At 45.6% G+C, this 17,236-nt stretch overlaps 2 protein-coding genes across 4 annotated transcripts; both read right to left on the bottom strand.

The window, feature by feature from the left end:
• Positions 1–1,105: 1,105 nt before the first annotated feature.
• Positions 1,106–13,031, bottom strand: LOC119160757 (uncharacterized). 3 transcript variants are annotated; one of them, XM_037412983.2, is made up of 3 exons: positions 12,671–13,015; positions 4,053–4,219; positions 1,106–1,680 (listed from the first exon to the last, which is right to left on the bottom strand). In XM_037412983.2, the coding sequence occupies exons 1-3, from the start codon at positions 12,852–12,854 to the stop codon at positions 1,654–1,656; spliced, it is 378 nt and encodes a 125-aa protein (XP_037268880.1). In that variant the 5' UTR covers positions 12,855–13,015; the 3' UTR covers positions 1,106–1,653. The 3 variants fall into 3 exon arrangements, with proteins under 3 accessions (XP_037268880.1, XP_037268881.1, XP_037268879.1); XM_037412982.2 differs by lacking the exon at positions 1,106–1,680 and adding an exon at positions 2,942–3,483 and having other exon boundaries at positions 12,671–13,031; XM_037412984.2 differs by lacking the exon at positions 4,053–4,219 and having other exon boundaries at positions 12,671–12,935.
• A 1,043-nt stretch (positions 13,032–14,074) lies between these two features.
• LOC142776739 (uncharacterized) lies at positions 14,075–16,805 on the bottom strand. Its single transcript, XM_075880983.1, has 2 exons — positions 16,563–16,805; positions 14,075–14,786 (listed from the first exon to the last, which is right to left on the bottom strand). The coding sequence occupies exons 1-2, from the start codon at positions 16,781–16,783 to the stop codon at positions 14,609–14,611; spliced, it is 399 nt and encodes a 132-aa protein (XP_075737098.1). The 5' UTR covers positions 16,784–16,805; the 3' UTR covers positions 14,075–14,608.
• Between the last annotated feature and the right edge of the window lie 431 nt (positions 16,806–17,236).

Genomic DNA, 17,236 nt, shown 5'->3' with positions numbered 1-17,236 from the left:
CCACTTGCCATTCTCGATGCTTTATATCCTGGGCCAAAGATTTCTGTCAAAGACTTCGAAACAAGAAAAGGTGAAATTGTTCTCACTGGTTTGCCGGGTGTGTCAGCGTAGACAACGTGAAATCGGGGAAAGGATACTCTCTGGTGACCATAAAACTGGAAGACTTCATCGGTGCGCCCCCTTTTATGAGGGCGATCAGGGAGTGGGGGGAAGGAACTAGCCATAAGAAAAGGTTTCTTTTCGGCAGTGGTGCCAGCCACCCACCATGGAGTCCTACAAGGGGACGCTGCAGGGTCTGGAAGCACAGGCCCTGCAGACGCCAGCGGTACACCACCACTATAACCGAATATGGTGTATCCAAGGTATGATAGCCACACAGGGTTAACCCTTGCCGCCAGGAAACACGGAAGTCAACGGAAGAGAGTAGAGGATAGGAAAGATTTAAAGTAAGAGGAAAGACGAAGATGTGAGGGGGAGACAGGAAAAGGCGACTGCCGATTTCCCCCAGGCGGGTCAATCCGGGGGTGCCGTCTACGTGAAGCCAGGGCCAAAGGGGTGTGTTGCCTCTGCCGGGGGGCCTTAAAGGTCCAATCACCAAGCGTCGGCTCAACCCCCAGGATCCCCTTTTCCCCGGACACGGCAAAGCCACGCACATCTAGGCGTGGGAGGGAGTCAAAACTCCCCCGTCAGCTCGAGTCCGTGGTGTCGCTACACACCATACGCCTACTTGCGCAGGCGTCCCTGCGGGGGTTTTTAAAAAAAAAAATTGAAGGAATTTGTGCATATCAGTGTGTATTGCAAATTCATCTTGGATGGTAAAATTTACAATCGAAGCTAATGGAAATAGCAAAAAATTAATATACTTGACCAATCTAGTCACACATATTACAAAAAATACCTACATGCAAAAACAATGATGAAAAAAAAACATGTCAAGCACTCGAAAACCCCCCAGAGGCACGGTGTCTGGCACTCTTTTTATAATTCCTTTGACCACTCCTTATGCTTTCATCAACGTAGAGTCGTTCTCCACAGAGTGTTTGTTTTAAATCTACCCTTAATACCATTTTAGTTTGCCAAGTAGTGCAAATACAGTACGAAAAAAGCACCTCCATGAGCTTTATTATATATGAAATACGGGCTTTGATCAATAAATGTCATCCATCAGCAAAACGATCAAGACGGGAAAAGCACAGACACTCTTTCCTGAGGGACATTTTCCCGACATGAACAGTCTTAATAGATGAGTTATACTACCAACAGCATAGGTTCATATATGACACTTGCCTATGTCCATTAGTGCCTTAGTGCCTGAATGTCCATTAGTGCCTTAGTGCCTGACGTGAGCTTAACGAAACGCTACCAGACGGTTAAGGCGGAGGCTATGAGGAGAGAGCACTTAAGTGTTGTTTCTTTTTCTCTCTTCAGACAAGAGCGAGTACTCAAACACACAAATGGTGGAGCCAGAAATGTGCCATGACAAGACCCTATCCACTTGGGTGCTAAAAAACAGTCACAGGCGGAGCGCCAGTTGTGCCTGCCGTTCCTTTTCTTTCCGCTGCTCCTCGCGAATCTTTTCTTGCTCTTCAAGGGCTTCTTGCAAGCTCTTAGGTTTCTCGCCATCCTTGCGCCAATGTGTCTGATGCATCAGCATCACGAAGTCCAAGGTTGGTTTCCCATCTGCAGCAGACATGTGGTGAAACATCATCACACTGACGATTTCGAAGTCGTACAGGCTTATCACTGGTATGTCTACTTATCCAAAGTTTTTCTCTCAGTGAAAGTTAGACACCTAGAAACTTGCCTGAAACCGGCATGTATGAGGCAATTCTAATCCTAGGCTTACCAATATCCTAATCTTCCAATCCATTTTCACAATCAAGTGCACTCCCCTGGCACATATGTTATTAGGTTCTAAGATCTAAGGGACACTGAAAGAGTAAAGTGGGTATTGTTAGATAACACCTCTACAGTACTACGACACGTTTGCAAGCCTCTCTTACAGTTATAGGGGGTGCTTATTGCAAAAAAAGGAAAGGGTGAAAAGAACATAAACTGAGTGGCAATGCCATCTTGAAAGTTTGCTTGCAAAAGACAGATTTTTACGCGTGCCTGCAAGGACAACATTAACTTCAAGATTACCAATCCTGAATTTAGAATATGTTATCAACATTGATACCCTAAAGTAGCCAAAAAGTACGTTTTTCCAGCTCTGGGGGGCTTTCAGCCCAACGTGATGGATTATTAGCATGACATTGCATTGACGTAACCGCACAAAGGAGTGAACTTGAAGTAAAGAAAGTTGAGCATTTATTTTTTACTTTCAGTAATCAGCCTCGTATTACTAAATTAGCAAAAACAAATTTTCATAGTCATATTTCTCGCGACGCACCTACCGACATGGACACTAATATGACGTCAGACTACATTACTAATCCCTGTGACTTCACGCAAGCAACATTCTGGCTAGTTGCGATAACGTCAAGCACGAAAACGCAAAAACTGGCAGCTGTCGCGGTGCCTTCTCTATCGTCTGAATGCGCCGTACGGTCACTGTCATCCAGTGTACCAATGAAGCGATCTGGAATAGTGTATGTGTACGCGAATACACGATATACACTTGTCAGAGAGAACTAAGTAATCGTTTTATTTTGTATTCATCGTCATTGCACCAATATTTTGCCCTGTGAAGTCTTGCACCAATAGAACACGGGACAATAGGTGCAAGTTCCATCAATTGCCATCCTATGTGACGCTGAGACAAGCGTGGATTGACTTCGAGCGCCGGGGCCGAGGCAAAAACAGGACGCCAACCTAGTGGAGTTTACTTTGTTCGCTGCTCTTCACTCCGTACACGTTCTGGGTCGAATTTTCTCAAAGTTGGATCTTAAAAAAGGCTACTGACAATTGTAGTAACTAGCCCTGAGTGACCGAGCCGGACTGAGAACCAACGCAGAATCGCTTTATTTTGCAGCCGGATAAGTATATATATAGGCGGCTTGCCTATGACGTAACACAAGTGGATGACGTTGAACACGTTTTGACACTGCACTGCTTATGACTTCTCTCTTTCTTTTAAAGATTGAGTCTTTGCACGGGCCTTCATAGTCGGGTAGACCTTCGTAAGACTTGAGAAGTTGGGGAAGCAGCCACAGCTAGAAGAGATGTTGGTGGCGTTGCAGAAGAAACGGGAACAGCGTTCATGCGTGCTGGAGTGACCAGGCTTAATAGCTGCTCCCGTGGTGACGTTTGCTGCTCCGCGTTGTCGTGGCTGGGCGGTACCGATTCAGAAGTGTCCGCCTTTGGAGCCCCGGTTGACATTCGCGGACGAATCTGGTCTAAGTGACGCCGGGTCGGGCCTTCTGGTGTGTCGACTTCCAGGAGGCGCGAACCTTCAGAGCCTCTGACGACGGCTGGGCACCACCGCCTTCCGTGTCCAAAGTTGCGCACCCACACCGGGTCTCCGGGCTGGAATCTGGAAGGCTGCGAATGACTCCGAGATAAACATGGCACACAAGTATCCAAGAGTGAACGCACTTGATAATTAAGCAGCAGTTCCGAAGGAGACTTTCCGCGCTGTAGAGGCGTGCGTCGGTAGCCTAGCAATAAATGTGCTAGTTTAACTTCGAGGCCGTTTACCATTGAGTGTTTAACTAGACCGTCCCCGATAGTGCGAACTGCGCGTTCCGCAAGGCCATTTGATTGCGGGTGGTAAGGGGCACTGCATAGAAGCGTTATGCTGTTATCTGTCATGAACTGGGGCCCGTCATCAGACACTACAGTTTGAGGCAAACCAAAATGCGCGAATAATTCGCGAAGACGTGTAATTGTGACTTTGGAAGTTGCTGATCCGACTGGGAGGGCCTCGATCCACTTCGTGTGCGAATCGACGACTATGAGCAACATGCGCCCCTCTATCGGCCCAGCGTAATCAATGTGAAGCCGTGACCACTTTATCCCTGTTTCTGGCCTACTGATAGGCTCCTGACGATGCGGCATTGTTTGAGCTTGTACACATGGCATGCATGAAAGAGTGAGACTTTCAATCTCACCATCCAGCCCTGGCTACCAGAACAACGTCCGAGCCAGTCTTTTCCTCCCCGATGCTCCCTGGTGTGACCGATGTAACTCTGATAGCATGGGCTCCCGTGCCTTGCTGGGTATGATAACTCGATGACCCCAGTAGAGCAGACCTTCGGCGCTCGACAGTTCCAGTCTTCTGCAAAAATATGGTTGGAGATGACTGTGACATGGTGAGAGGTGTTCCAGCCATCAATTTCGTATGAAGTTTTGGACAATACAAAGATCTTTGTTCGCACTGGTAAGCGCCTTTAAAGCATCCGCTGGCACGTACGTACTGTCAAGCTGCTCCGTAGACAGCACGTATTTTGGCAAGGTTTCGGAGTGAACAACTTCTGGTGTCAGCACTGGCCAACGGATAAGTGCGTCTGCATTGGCGTTTTATTTCCCGGCCTTGTACTCGCTACGGTACCGGTATTGACTTAGAAACAGAGCCCATCTCTGGATACGCGCCGACGCCATTGGAGGCACCGGTCGATCTTCTCGTAGCAGGCCCACAAGTGGTTGGTGGTCTGTCACCAGCACAAAGTCACGGCCCAACAGGTAGTCTCAAAACTTTGAGACTCCGAACACCAGCGCCAGAGCTTAATCTCGAGCTGCGAATAATTTTTTTCCGCACGTGTCAGTGTGAATGAACGGAAAGCGATGGGCTTATTGGCGTTGCCCATTCGGTGCGAAATGACAGCACCTAAACCCGACGGTGATGCATCGCATTCCAACCGCACTGGTTGGTCGGGCTGAAAATATGCCAGCAGGGGTGAGCTGAGAAGCGTTCGTTTTGTCTTTAGATAAGAATTTTCTTGAGTTGCACCCCACTTCCATTTATGCTCTTTTTCGAGCAGCTTATACAAGGGGGCCAAGATCGCCGACATGTGCGGTATGACGTTGAACACGTTTTGACACTGCACTTATCAGCAATAACCCTTAGAGGGGAGTTTTCGTGTGAAAACAGTTTTGTCAACGCAATCTGAGCACTACTGTTTTCTGTATATGCCTTATGGGATTAAAAGAGCATCGGCAATATTTACACGACTAATAAGGACGCTACTGCACGGCATTCCAAACACGGATATATCGAACTCGAAGGGAATCGCAAATTAGTTCGGTATATGAAAAATTGGATATAAAAGAAAATAGAAGCCCCGAGAGCTTACCTATAACGGATCATCACCTACAATAGGTGCATTGAAGAATGACAACTAATTCTGCGTACACACTAGAACAGAATGATTTATTAGAGTGAAAAAAAATCGCTAACCTTGGCCTCCTTTGTTTTTAAAACGTTGAAGATGCTAGTCTCGGTCTTATCATAACTCGCAAAGCGCATCGTCTATGCGCTCGTCGTTTTCTTCACCAGTTTCCGTTCCGCCGTCTCGAAGCCCGCCTTGCAGAAGCAGTCAACCACTGTGTCCGTCTACACGTTTCGCCAGGCATTGAAGATATCCGCGGGAGAAAATTTTGCAAATATTTCTGGTCACTCCTTCGTCATCCACCTCTGTATGTCCTGGCTGCTGACAGCTTCGCTTTTGACAGAAATGGTTTCGCTAACGATGTTGTAGCATTGCTTAAATCGGTGAAGTCACCCGCTGTTGTCGGTGAAGTTGTTTTACCGAGTTCAGCGGAAAATCATTTGGCCTTGGCCATTAGCATCGGGCCATCCACCAGAATATTCTTCACGCGTACTTCTAAAAACCAGGCAGTGCCTCTTCTACATTCTCGTGGGCAGAAGCCCGCACATGACAGGCTCCCAGTGTTTGCTGCTCCACTGCCTTTGCCTTGATATCTGCCTTGTTTTTCAACAAAGTACTCAGAGTGCTCCGTGGTATCCCGAAGTCGTCCACGAGGGTCGAACGTTTCTCGCCCGCCTCAGCATGCTAAATAGCCATCAACTTTGTTGCAAAGTCAAGGGTCTTGCGCTTCTTGACGCTGGCCACAGCAGGTTTGCACACTACGCACGAAAAAATAAATGCTGCACATGCGGTTTTACGTAGGTGCCGTGACGGCTGAAGCAACAAAGAACTTGCGAGGCGATTGCCACCTGCGAGGGCAAAAGCAAAAGGCGGGAGTTGTGGTTGCGTGATCGAAACTCGCTAAACGGCAACAAAACATCAAAGAAAAGGCAAAAGGAGGAGGACGTCGGTGCCGAAGTGCATCTTCCAGCTCGCGCGGCGTTCAGGCGGGTAAAAACACCGCTCTATATAAACGTGCAAATTTCTATACCTTTACAAAAGAATTTCAAGGGATAACTTGAGAGTTCGATATACCCGAAAATTCTATATATGTGGGCTCGATATAACTGTGTTCGGGTGTACATTACATACACTATATTCCAAATTTCCACAGCTACGTGGGCAGAACATCTAGCAACCTGTTTGTAAGGATCCGAGATTCAGGCCTAAAGATCAAGCCTCAAAAATGTGAGATTGGTATGACTTCTGTCATTTTTCTTGGTCATCGACTCGGCGATGGAAATATCCGCCCAGTAGAAAGCACAATAGTAAGATCACTGCAGCTCCAAGACCAGAAACGAAAAAGCAGCTTCGTTCTTTTTTTGGCCTAGTGGGATATTACCGAGACCTCACACCTCGGTATGCAGAGAAAGCTAAACCCTTGACTGAAGTGACCAGAAAGATGAAAAAGAACAACTTAGCGTGGAATGCCGAAAAAGAAGAGGCATTCGAAACCTAAAGCAAGCTCTGGCATTTGGTACGGTATTCAAGGTAGCTGACATACAAAAGCCCTTCGTGTTACGCACGGATGCCTCTAATAAGTGCATAGGCACAGTGCTCGCACAGGACTATGAGGGCCTCCTTCACCCGATATCTTAGGCCAGTCGCCAGCTTATGCCCCGAGAAGAGAAGTACTCTGTTACTGAAAGAGGGTGTTTGGCGTTAGTTTGGGCGATCTCGAAGTTTCACATCTTCCTTTATGGAACTTCATTTACCGTTCAGGCTGACCACCAGCCATTACAATACCTCTCTCAGGCCAAGTACAGTAGAATTTTACATTGGAGTCTTGCATAGCAAGAATACACCTTTTGAGTGGAGTACATCAAAGGTTCAGAGAATGCGCTGACCACGAGGCGTTACAATACCTCTCTCAGGCCAAGCATTTGAACAGTAGAATTTTACATTGGAGTCTTGCATTACGAATACACCTTTTGAGTGGAGTACATCAGAGGTTTAGAGAATGTCAATGCTGATTATATGAGCAAACTGCAGATGTAGGAGCTCGCGAAACAATGTTATCAAGAGTACCACGGACAGACTGCTGCTTTTGTCTATTAGGTTCAGTATGGGTGTCTATTGAAACTCTTGTTTTGGAAAAAAAAAAAAAAACTTTCGAAAAGGGTGTTTTTTGTCATGTTGTGTGCGGTACTTTCGTGTGGTGCGCGATGGTCGTGGTTTTGTGCTGTGTGGTGCGTCAATAAAAATGGCAAGACAAGCTGGAAGAGGAAACTGTGATCGGGAAGCCAAGCCAGAGAGGCAGAAAGAGAAGTGGAGGAAGAGGAAGTGGGTTGGAGACCATGACAGAGAAGCAGTCGCAGGCCGAGGCACCCATCGTGTCCTGGTCCTGAAGCAGACTGCTGCCTGCTGTCCGCCCATGAGTCGTTCACCCTGACTGGTGTTCCAGTAGCCGGCGCCAGTCCCTTGTGCTGGGACCCGGCTGCATTCAAGACCGGGCCTACTATTGACCCCGAGACGAGTTCCTTTTACGTAGATTCTGCTGGGTTTCAACCATGCCTGCCCTGTCCCAATTGTCAGCGTGAGACTCCATGCAGCAACTTATCGACCTAACAGTCTTCCACCCATACATGGTGAAACCTAGCCAGCCTTGTTTAGTGTAGTGGGGAAACTACGTTGAGTGACTTGAGAACGGTGTTTACTATTGTAATCTCTTTTGTATCCCTCGTTCATCGCTAACTTTAACGTCATCTCTTGCATTATCTCAGCAACAAGTCTTAGAGGTGCCGTAATTACACGAACCTGCCCTCACAGATACGTGCGCAAGAGTATCGCTCGCAGCAGCGTGCGAGTTGGTGACTGCGATCATATCGGAAAAAAAAAAAAAAAAAGCTTGGCCAAAGATGAGGTTACGGTGCGCAAAACATAAACAGGAAGCGATAATTCAAACAATAAATCGCCTTCTGTCTTAGGCACATCTAATTCTTGACTCGGTAAGCTCCGTTGAAAACAGTACCACGTACTGCATTCAGATAGTTTTGTGACCATACTGCATTCAGATAGTTTTGTGATACATGAGAACGGCTCGCCGCCACTTCTCGGATCACGAACTGTAGACGCTGTTGTTTTGTTATTGGAATTCTAAGCTTCCTTCGCTGAGGCATGCAACAGCGCAGTGCCGAAAAAAAAACAGCGAAGCTGCGGCGCCAACCATTTTCGGAGATGTGGTCACGAGCTCCGTAAATGACTGTTTTCAACTTGAAGCGATATAAATAAACTTACAGCCGTGAAGGCCAACTCTCACTGTAGGCTTCCGATACATTAAACAATCTTTTAAATGTAACAGCTGCATAAAAATGCGCATTCAGAACTCTAGCCTGCTATAAACAATGCGGTCGTACGAGTGGTGGTGCACACGACACCAGGGCGCCAGCGTGCCCTCCTAATGCCACAACGCCCCGGCAAAAGCATGTGACGTCCGCCACACTTTTTGCTCTGCAGCTTGCATTGCGAGGGCCTCTCCTCAGCTTTCCTTCCTTCATGGACAGCAATAGAGGTGTGCGTCAAGGCGGTTTCGACTGGCGGTGGCGTGCGGGTCGTTCCAAGTAGGCGGCGGCCGTACACGGCCACTTTTCATCGGCAGCGGCTTGGAAACCAAAACTACAAGTTTAAGAAAGCTACTTTACTGTGTATTCCTTCCTTAGCTGAAATTCAGGACTTTTAACAGTAATGCCCGAGAGAACAGCATGGAGATATAAAAGGGCTGGCAAATGTTTCATAAATGTTTTGTTTTTTTGGCATACATGTTGAATATACATCATAAAGTATACACTTCTTTCCTTATATATATATGTTCTTTCAGCACACCCCGTTCGTTCCATAGCTAACACTGTATCACAAGAAATTTAATTTCTTTTACTCTCACAGCAATGCTGTTATATCTACTTTGTATTAGTCCTTATTAACATACTCTATGTATTATTTTTCTGGTAAGTGTTAATCTCTTATTCATTATCAAATGTACCACTTGCCTCTGTATTACCTTCGGGCCTAGAGGTTACTATTAAATAAATGAATGATGGAATAGCCTCTATTTATCAGGTAAGTAGGGCCAAGCGGAGCTCGCACTCTTCGTGTGTAACTTAGTTTTTTTTTTTTTTTTTTTGAGTAACAGACAGGTGGGCAATTTGGAGGTCATTATATAGAGGGTGATTCATAAAACACAGGATAAAGGCGCTAACTCGTCTCTCATAAGGAGACCATGCTCATCAACTTATAATGCAAATGCTACAACGAATACAAAAGGGGCGAAACGAATATAGGACATGCGCTTTCTCCTTTGTTTCGTTTTTCAAAGACTACATTCTTAAAAGACACAAGGAGGTGCAGGTAGGGAGTAGGGTGAACAGCAATGCTCGAGTCTCGTGTTTGTAGACAGCTGTTTATCTTCATACTCCCTCCTACCTTTTATTCCCTTTGAGGTGTCAGGGTAAGCAAAGATATTGAAAAAAATGGCCTTTTTCTTTTTTGCATAATTTGAAATCTGTAGCCTTTTCTGGACCAGAATCAGTCATTTGTTTGTTCTAGTGTATGCCTTTTTTCTGTCTAAAAATCACATATCTTAAAACTTATGCGATGCCCCCCCAGGTACGCTCCACCTGAGTGCTCACGTGGACAGCTGAAAGCGCGCCGAAATGAAGGGCACTAATTTTTTGAAAAGTTTAGTGGGAATGATATGTGGTCTGGCAGCAAGTGCTTCATCTGCCGATTCAATGTTTACCTGCAGGTAGAAGTACGTTGCGAGCGTTTTTTGCATGTGTTGTTAGAGCGCATTATTAAGAGTTCCAAAAGTATTACGGTTTAGCTTAGAGGACATCCATAACGCTGCCTGGGCCATATATTTCCACATGGCATTAACGGATAACTGTCCCCCCACGGCCTTTGCCTGCAGGACGCTGATACCTGGTGTAAATTCAACTAAGCCCAGTTCAGTGGTTCACAAAGAAGTTCTTCTGGCATCTGTCCTTGAGGCTGTTAAACCAATTTATGAGCAACTTGCTAATTCCAAATTACTTGGGAAATGCCTCCATGGGAAAACTCAAAACCACAATGAGTCGTTCAACAATGTCATGTGGGAGCACGATCCAAAAAACATGTTTCTTGGACACCTAACACTGAAAATATGCAGACTTGATGCTGTAATTACCTTTATTGATGGCAACATAGCTCGTGTGAATGTGCTGAACTCGTTCTGAATTTCGCCAGGTTGCTATACGGTATAGGGCCTACGCGCACGTTACCTGCATCGACAGTACTTCGCTGACAGGGCTGCGAAGGCCAGACGCATCAACTCGAAAAGAAAAAGTTATATTGGTGATGAGTATATAGCTGGTGCCTATCAAAAATGTCCTTCAATTGGCATTTCAGCTAGCCAGCTGGCTTTGGATTCCTTTCCTTCATGAGAAAACGCCTTTGGGTCCTGCCACACTCGGCGCCCTGTGGAACCGAAAGTTCGACTGAGCGCAATGAAATAGTCTCCAAATAATTAACATTGCACGCTAGAGCAAACGAGCTCACCAGCTGTGATTAGTGGGTCGTTAGCAGTACGTTACAAAAAAAAATTTTTTTTTTGACGTCCAGTGCTTCTTTTCTCGTAGCTTCCAAAATGAGGGGCTGGTTATGACGTGCACCAGTCTTATCCCCTATTACAGTGTGTTGGTGGAATGAAGGGCTAGGGCATAACATACGCCTGCAAGTGCAGATGGTGGTAAATTCAATGGTTGCCACAAAGGCTTCAGCAATGCTTCATTGCACAAAAGATCTTTTCTTTTCATCTTGCTGTGCTATCTCCATGCCTTCTCATGACCCCCCGCTGAGCTTTGTACTCCCCAGCTGGGGATGAGGCGAGTTTTGAAATATAGATTAATATGGATTACGGTTATTGTTGAATGACAAAAAGACATCTATCCGACTCGTTATATATGTATTTTTAGGGGTGTAATGGTAAAAATACGAAAAAATCACCTCCGAACACAAAACGAATTGTCACTGAGGCCATAGAGTTTTCTGTGGGAAACTCTATGACTCATAGAGTTAATACACAGACTCTACACAGACTCCCATCGCACTGGTCACCCGCAACAAGTTGCGCGGCCGCGTACGCGCACCGACACTTTTTCGTCCTCATTCTTTTTTCGTGCAGCTACGGACTGGAAGGCCTTTCTAAAGAAATCACCGCCATAACCTGTCCTACCACCTTTTTGAACACCGTAACAAATTACCTTGCATTGTAAAAAAAATATATATATAGATATATATATATATATATATATATATATATATATATATATATATATATATATGGCTCTCACGTTTTCATATATGTACCCACCCCTTATGTAATACCCCTTCGATGGGGTCTTTAAGGTAATAAAATGAAATGAAAAGCTTCTAATAGCGCCCATGCTGGGATAATCTCGCGGTGCACTTTCATCGCTAACACTCACTGTTTTTTTTTGGCGCTGTAGCAGCGCGGTTTTGCGCCTCCGCCGCGGCCACGACGGCCATTTTCTTTAAGAAAAAAAAATATATACAAGCTACGCCCTTGGAACATTAATGCTGCACTGTTTAAAAAAATACTTGCACAAAAAAAATGAATAAAAACTTTTTAATGAGGCCTGAACCAACGACCTCATCGTCCTGCACATGCTGTGTTAGCTCACTACGCCACTGCTGCCGATGGGTTTGGTGGGTTTAACAGGCCAGTTTTGTATTGTTGTCACGCTGGGAATAACTCTATGTCTTATTTTTACGCCTGAACGTAACTTTAACGGCTTCTATCGTTACGTCTCGACGTAACGCTAGCCACTCCGATTGTTCAAAGCCCACCTCACATATTGCATATTGTCGTCAGACAGAATATGTCGACAGTCCTCGCCAAACACCGCCGTTGGCACTGTCACTGACCTGGAATCAAACCTGAACTCAAAAGTATCTTAAAATTTACTTTTAAAGTGAATACATCACTACCTTACCACAAGCACTTACAAGTTTTTTTTTTTTTCCTAGTCCAGTTATTTAGCTTGAAGTGGTAGGTGAATTAACTGCAATATGTATGCGAATGGGGCAGTATTAAGAAAAGCCAGAGTATTTACTGGTGACAGAAGCTACAAAATAAACGTAGGTTAACTGAAAGAAAAATAAATGCTACTTAAATGGCGCGCCGATCAGTTGGCGTCGGCGGCACGCCGAAGCCTCGCAGCACACCTCTAACATATGTCTGAAAAGAGCAGCAATAACATAAGTAAAAGTAACACATAAATATAGCGCTTTTCCTGCGCCCTTGAGAAAGCTGTAACAATAATTTCAAAACGGCAGTGGCAGAGTTTGATCGCTGAGAAACGCACCGTCCGACTCGAGCATGGAGTTGACGAAGTCGTAAATGAATCGGCTGAACATGAGACAGGTGCCTCCGATGCCGATCACAACCAGAGTGAACCTCGGATGCCGGTCCAACCAAGACACCTTGGGAACGGGATGCTGCCGACGGCTCCAGGGGTCAGCTGCCAAACGCACAATCGACGCAATCATACCTCGCTGTACTCGCTGCAACTAAAATGATCAAGTACATTCACACGCTTGGCTTGACCACAGAACGGCTTGACTCGAACTGTGAAACAAGCGCGTCGCAACGTTAGCCATTACGAAAGCATTATCGGCAGGTACCATGAGTATGAATTCAAGCGCCTCTTCAGGCTGTCCAGGGAGACTTTTGATAGTTTCAGGGCCAAGTTCAAGACTTCAGCCTTCTACCCAAGGGCAGTGCAAGGCCGCCAACAAATCAGTGCCGAAAAAACATGCCTCATAGCGCTTGTGTACCTAGGCTCACAAATATCTATGTACGCCATAGGCGACAAATTCGATGTTACCGAGTCGTCTGTTCATGTTTGTGTGACACGGGTCGTTCACTTCTTACACGCTATTAGCGATGAGATAATTTGCTGGCCTAGTAGCGCGGAAGTGACCCGCATAAAGAACGGCTTCCTCGCCAAAAGTAAAGGCAAGGGCCCAAGAAACACCATCGGCTGTATCGATGGATCACACATCGGGATACTCACTCCAAGCGAATCTACGCAGTCTTACTTCAACCGGAAAAAGTGGCCTTCGATAATCCTGCAAGGAATCTGCGACGACAGGAACAAGTTGCTGAACGTGTTTATTGGGTTTCCAGGTTCGGTTCACGACGCCCGTGTCCTGAGGGAGAGCCCCTTCTTTGCACGCGCAATTCAGGAATGTGAAGACAATTATATACTGGGTGACAGTGCATATCCACTGATGCCATGGCTCATGACCCCATTCAAGGACAATGGAAGTTCTTTTCCTACGTGGAAAAAGAGCTTCAATAAACGACACAGTCAACAACGAGTGCTTATTGAGAACACCTTCGGCCTGCTTAAACAGCGTTTTAGGAGGCTCTACCTTGTTGATGCAAAAAGTGTGCAACAGTGCTGCTATATAGTTATGGCTGCGTGTGTGCTACACAACATGTGCAACGATGAAAGGGACTTCCTTGAGGAACTTGCAACGCTTCCCCAAGAAGAAGATGTGGGCAATGATGAAAGTGAAGGAGATTTTGATTGCAGTCTGCCAGGCTACAGTCAGTCTCTGCGAGAGTTCATTGCAAAGGAACAGTGCTAGAAGTTCATCTTTGCTTCGCGATTTATTCAGTGTGCAAATGTTTTGCGAAGTGGGGTGCCGCGTCTAGAAGCAATGTTTTTTTTTAACAAATTAGATGGAGTAGACACTGCTAGTGTTATAAAAGTTTATTGCCCATATTATAACCCGTCCTTATTTGAGAGTACGTCGATCAACCGATCGAATCGCTGCATGCGCTCATCATGCCGCTTTGCCTTTGCCTCTTCCCATTTTTTTCTTTCCTCCAGTTGTTTCACTGCTGCCTCCTCTTGCTTAGCTCTCGAAGCTTGCATTTTTTCTAATGCCTCCAAGAGCGGCGTGACTTGGGACCTACTCTGGCGCTTCCTTTTTGGCGTTGTGCTGCTCCGAACTTTGGATGCTGTGTTGCACTCGACTGGGACTGCTGCATCTTGAGGTGCTTCAGTGATGCTGGTGCTGTTGAAAGTAATTGTACAGGTGCCATGTCATTTCCAGGCTACAGCACAAATTAAGTAATTTTTACTTACTCTGGACTTGCACTAGGCAGGATTGTTTTTCCAGGCTCCAAGAGCAGCCTTGGATTTACACTATGTTCTTTTTCCAAGACTTCTGCCAGCTCTCTGTAATAGACACTATGAGAATCACTGAAGATATGAAGACACAATCGTAACTTACTCTTCATATTCACAGTTCACACGGTGGTGACCTGAAGAATTGTTGTCTTTTTTTGACTTTTTATATGCTCTGTCCAGCGACTTCCATTTGTTTTCCACTTGTGTGGCAGTCACGTTGCACAAGAACTCCGTATTGATGGCCTCAGCCAACTTCTTCCACAGAAGCCTTCTTGTGCTAAACAAAAAAGCAAAGCACAGTTAGTAGGAAAGAAGGAAGCGACGTAACGTGACCCAAGTCTTGCAGTAGCACATGAACCTTTCCTTAGTACTTCATATGTGTAGCTTTCAGGGATAATTGCTAGGGATGTTCGATTATTCGAAAATTTTGGATAATGAATCAAACAGCACTGTATTCGGTTCCTAAGTCGAATCGAATTGCACATATTCTAAGTAACAAATATTCTTTTAATAATCGGCACTGGCGGGAGAACCCCAAAACAACGAAACAGCTACAAGTCATTCTTTCAATCCCTAATGTGACCTGTACGCAGCCCAAGCTTTTGCAAGACTACCTACACTATATTGATTGTCGAATGAATGCGCTTCTGAAAGCTCCATTCTTGCTCAATTTTTACTGCACTTTAGCTGTATCGCATTTATCAGCTCCTGTCTTCGTCTTGTAATAACCAAAGGTGGGAACTACGAGTGCTTGCAGCTTCACGACTAGCAACAGATACAAGTTTTGCGTTTGCGTAAATTGTTCTTGCAGATGTAAATTTCAACGCCCATTGTTATCCGCTTTTAGTGCGCAGGCCATGTTGTGATGACGGGTTGATCTGCTCCGTTACATATTTAGTTGTATCTGCAATGTTTGGTTGTAAATTGTTTTGTTTTTGTGTCCCAATTTTATTTAAAGTGAGGTGACAAAGTCTCACGTTGATAACGCTAGTCAATGCCGTAGTTGAACCTACAATTACAAAATGTTACGAATATTCTAGTTCCTGCTGCATACGAGATTACCTTAGTTTTCGTAATTGTGGTATTTTGAGTAGATTCAAACTGACTGTAATGGCCTTTGTCGAAAGTTTGTGACTATTTGTTTCAAATAAAATGTTCTGTTCTAAGGCTGTTTTGAAAATGGTCTACTTACTATTCAAACAGTATTCAATTACTATTTGTATTCTATTTGGTGCCATTACTATTTGACTCTTACTTGATTAGGTTCCGAAATTCACTATTCACACACTTCTGATAACTGCGAACGTTCTTTTTGTGCGGGAAGCATTATGTTGGAGAAGTTGAACATTGTGTAAATCACTCTTTTGGATCATAAAGCTTCACTAAGGAGACAGCCATATTCTAACCTGTCTTTGCATTGTAAAACATGCAGCTGCGCAACCTTGTTTGCTGACACGACGGCGCAGTCTAGGTTCAAAGATAGGGTAGCACGTGTCAAGAAGCATATCTCTTTTAACAATGAGCTGCACCATCTTGAAAAGTGGCAGTGCGAGAGAAATGCGGACAGACAGTGAAGACACAAGGACTGCAGGGCGAGACTTGCTAGAGATGTGCCTCAGAATAACAACATGCAATTCCCTCTAGTGCAAATTCTCAAGGCAGCACTACACTTGCAACATGGCTTGAGCTTGGAGGTGCTGCACCTTTTCGGCAAGACAGCGGTTGTGCAATGCCCAACACAAAAGCACCGTCGCTGTTTTTGAAGATCACTTGACTTAATGAAACATTACGAATGCCTTCGTTGTGTATATATGTGCGTGACTATACATACTGTTTGTGTGTATATGTAAACGTATATGTCACAGTCAGGCGCATAGCCAAAATTTTTTTTCAGTGGGGGGGGGCAGTAAAATGTAAATTGCTGGCAGTAAAATGTAGGCAACAATAACCATCGCCATTGTGAACTTCATGCGCCCTTATCTTGTTGGTGCTTGCCTAGAGTGAAACGGAATAATAAAAAGCTGCAAATAATTTTGGACATAGGATGACATACCGAAGTGCCCTGGTTTTTCCCACCAAGTCCTTCATTTCCGAGTATTTGGCGATGAAGAACCTTGTTTTTCGGGCGCTCCAAAGCTCTTCCACATCTTCAGCCGACGCGGCTGCTGCTGGAAATGCGGCTAAAGCCCCATCGCTGTCAACGTCGCCGTCGCAGGCAGGAGAAGGCGTCGGCGGTTGTGCCGGAGGGGGGTCATTTTCACGATTCCCTGCCATGAACCGCAACGTAACGCGCTTGCCGTCTGCAAGGGCGAAAACCAAGATTAAAAATACCGACATAGCATAAGCAATGCTACGAGGCTGTTTGCTGACCGACTACGACTCCTGGCCGCTAACCACGTTTTTTGGCAATGCATGCAGCCTGACTTACCTGATGCCTCATAGACGTAACCGTTGGCGTCCGTCATAAATGACCCGTCGGGATTGTGAAGTGCCTTAACTTCCTTTTGAACGCCCTGAACAACTATTTGCAACGTCGTCTGCTCTGGCCTTGGGGGGACGCCCGCCATGCTGCACTACTCTGCACCTGCTTTGGAGTGCGTGCACGCCGGTACAGAACTCGTCAGGAACTAGGCTTACACCTAGACAAAACGAGGGAGCCAGTGCAGAGGGTGCGACAGAGGGCGCGCGCTGCTCCGGCAAAACGAGGACGAAGGTGCTGCACCCTTT

Source organism: Rhipicephalus microplus, chromosome X (assembly GCF_043290135.1).
Source record: "Rhipicephalus microplus isolate Deutch F79 chromosome X, USDA_Rmic, whole genome shotgun sequence".
NCBI classification, from domain to species: domain Eukaryota; kingdom Metazoa; phylum Arthropoda; class Arachnida; order Ixodida; family Ixodidae; genus Rhipicephalus; species Rhipicephalus microplus.
The sequence above is the reverse complement of the archived record's forward strand: the minus strand, read 5'-3'. Positions and strand labels throughout refer to the sequence as shown.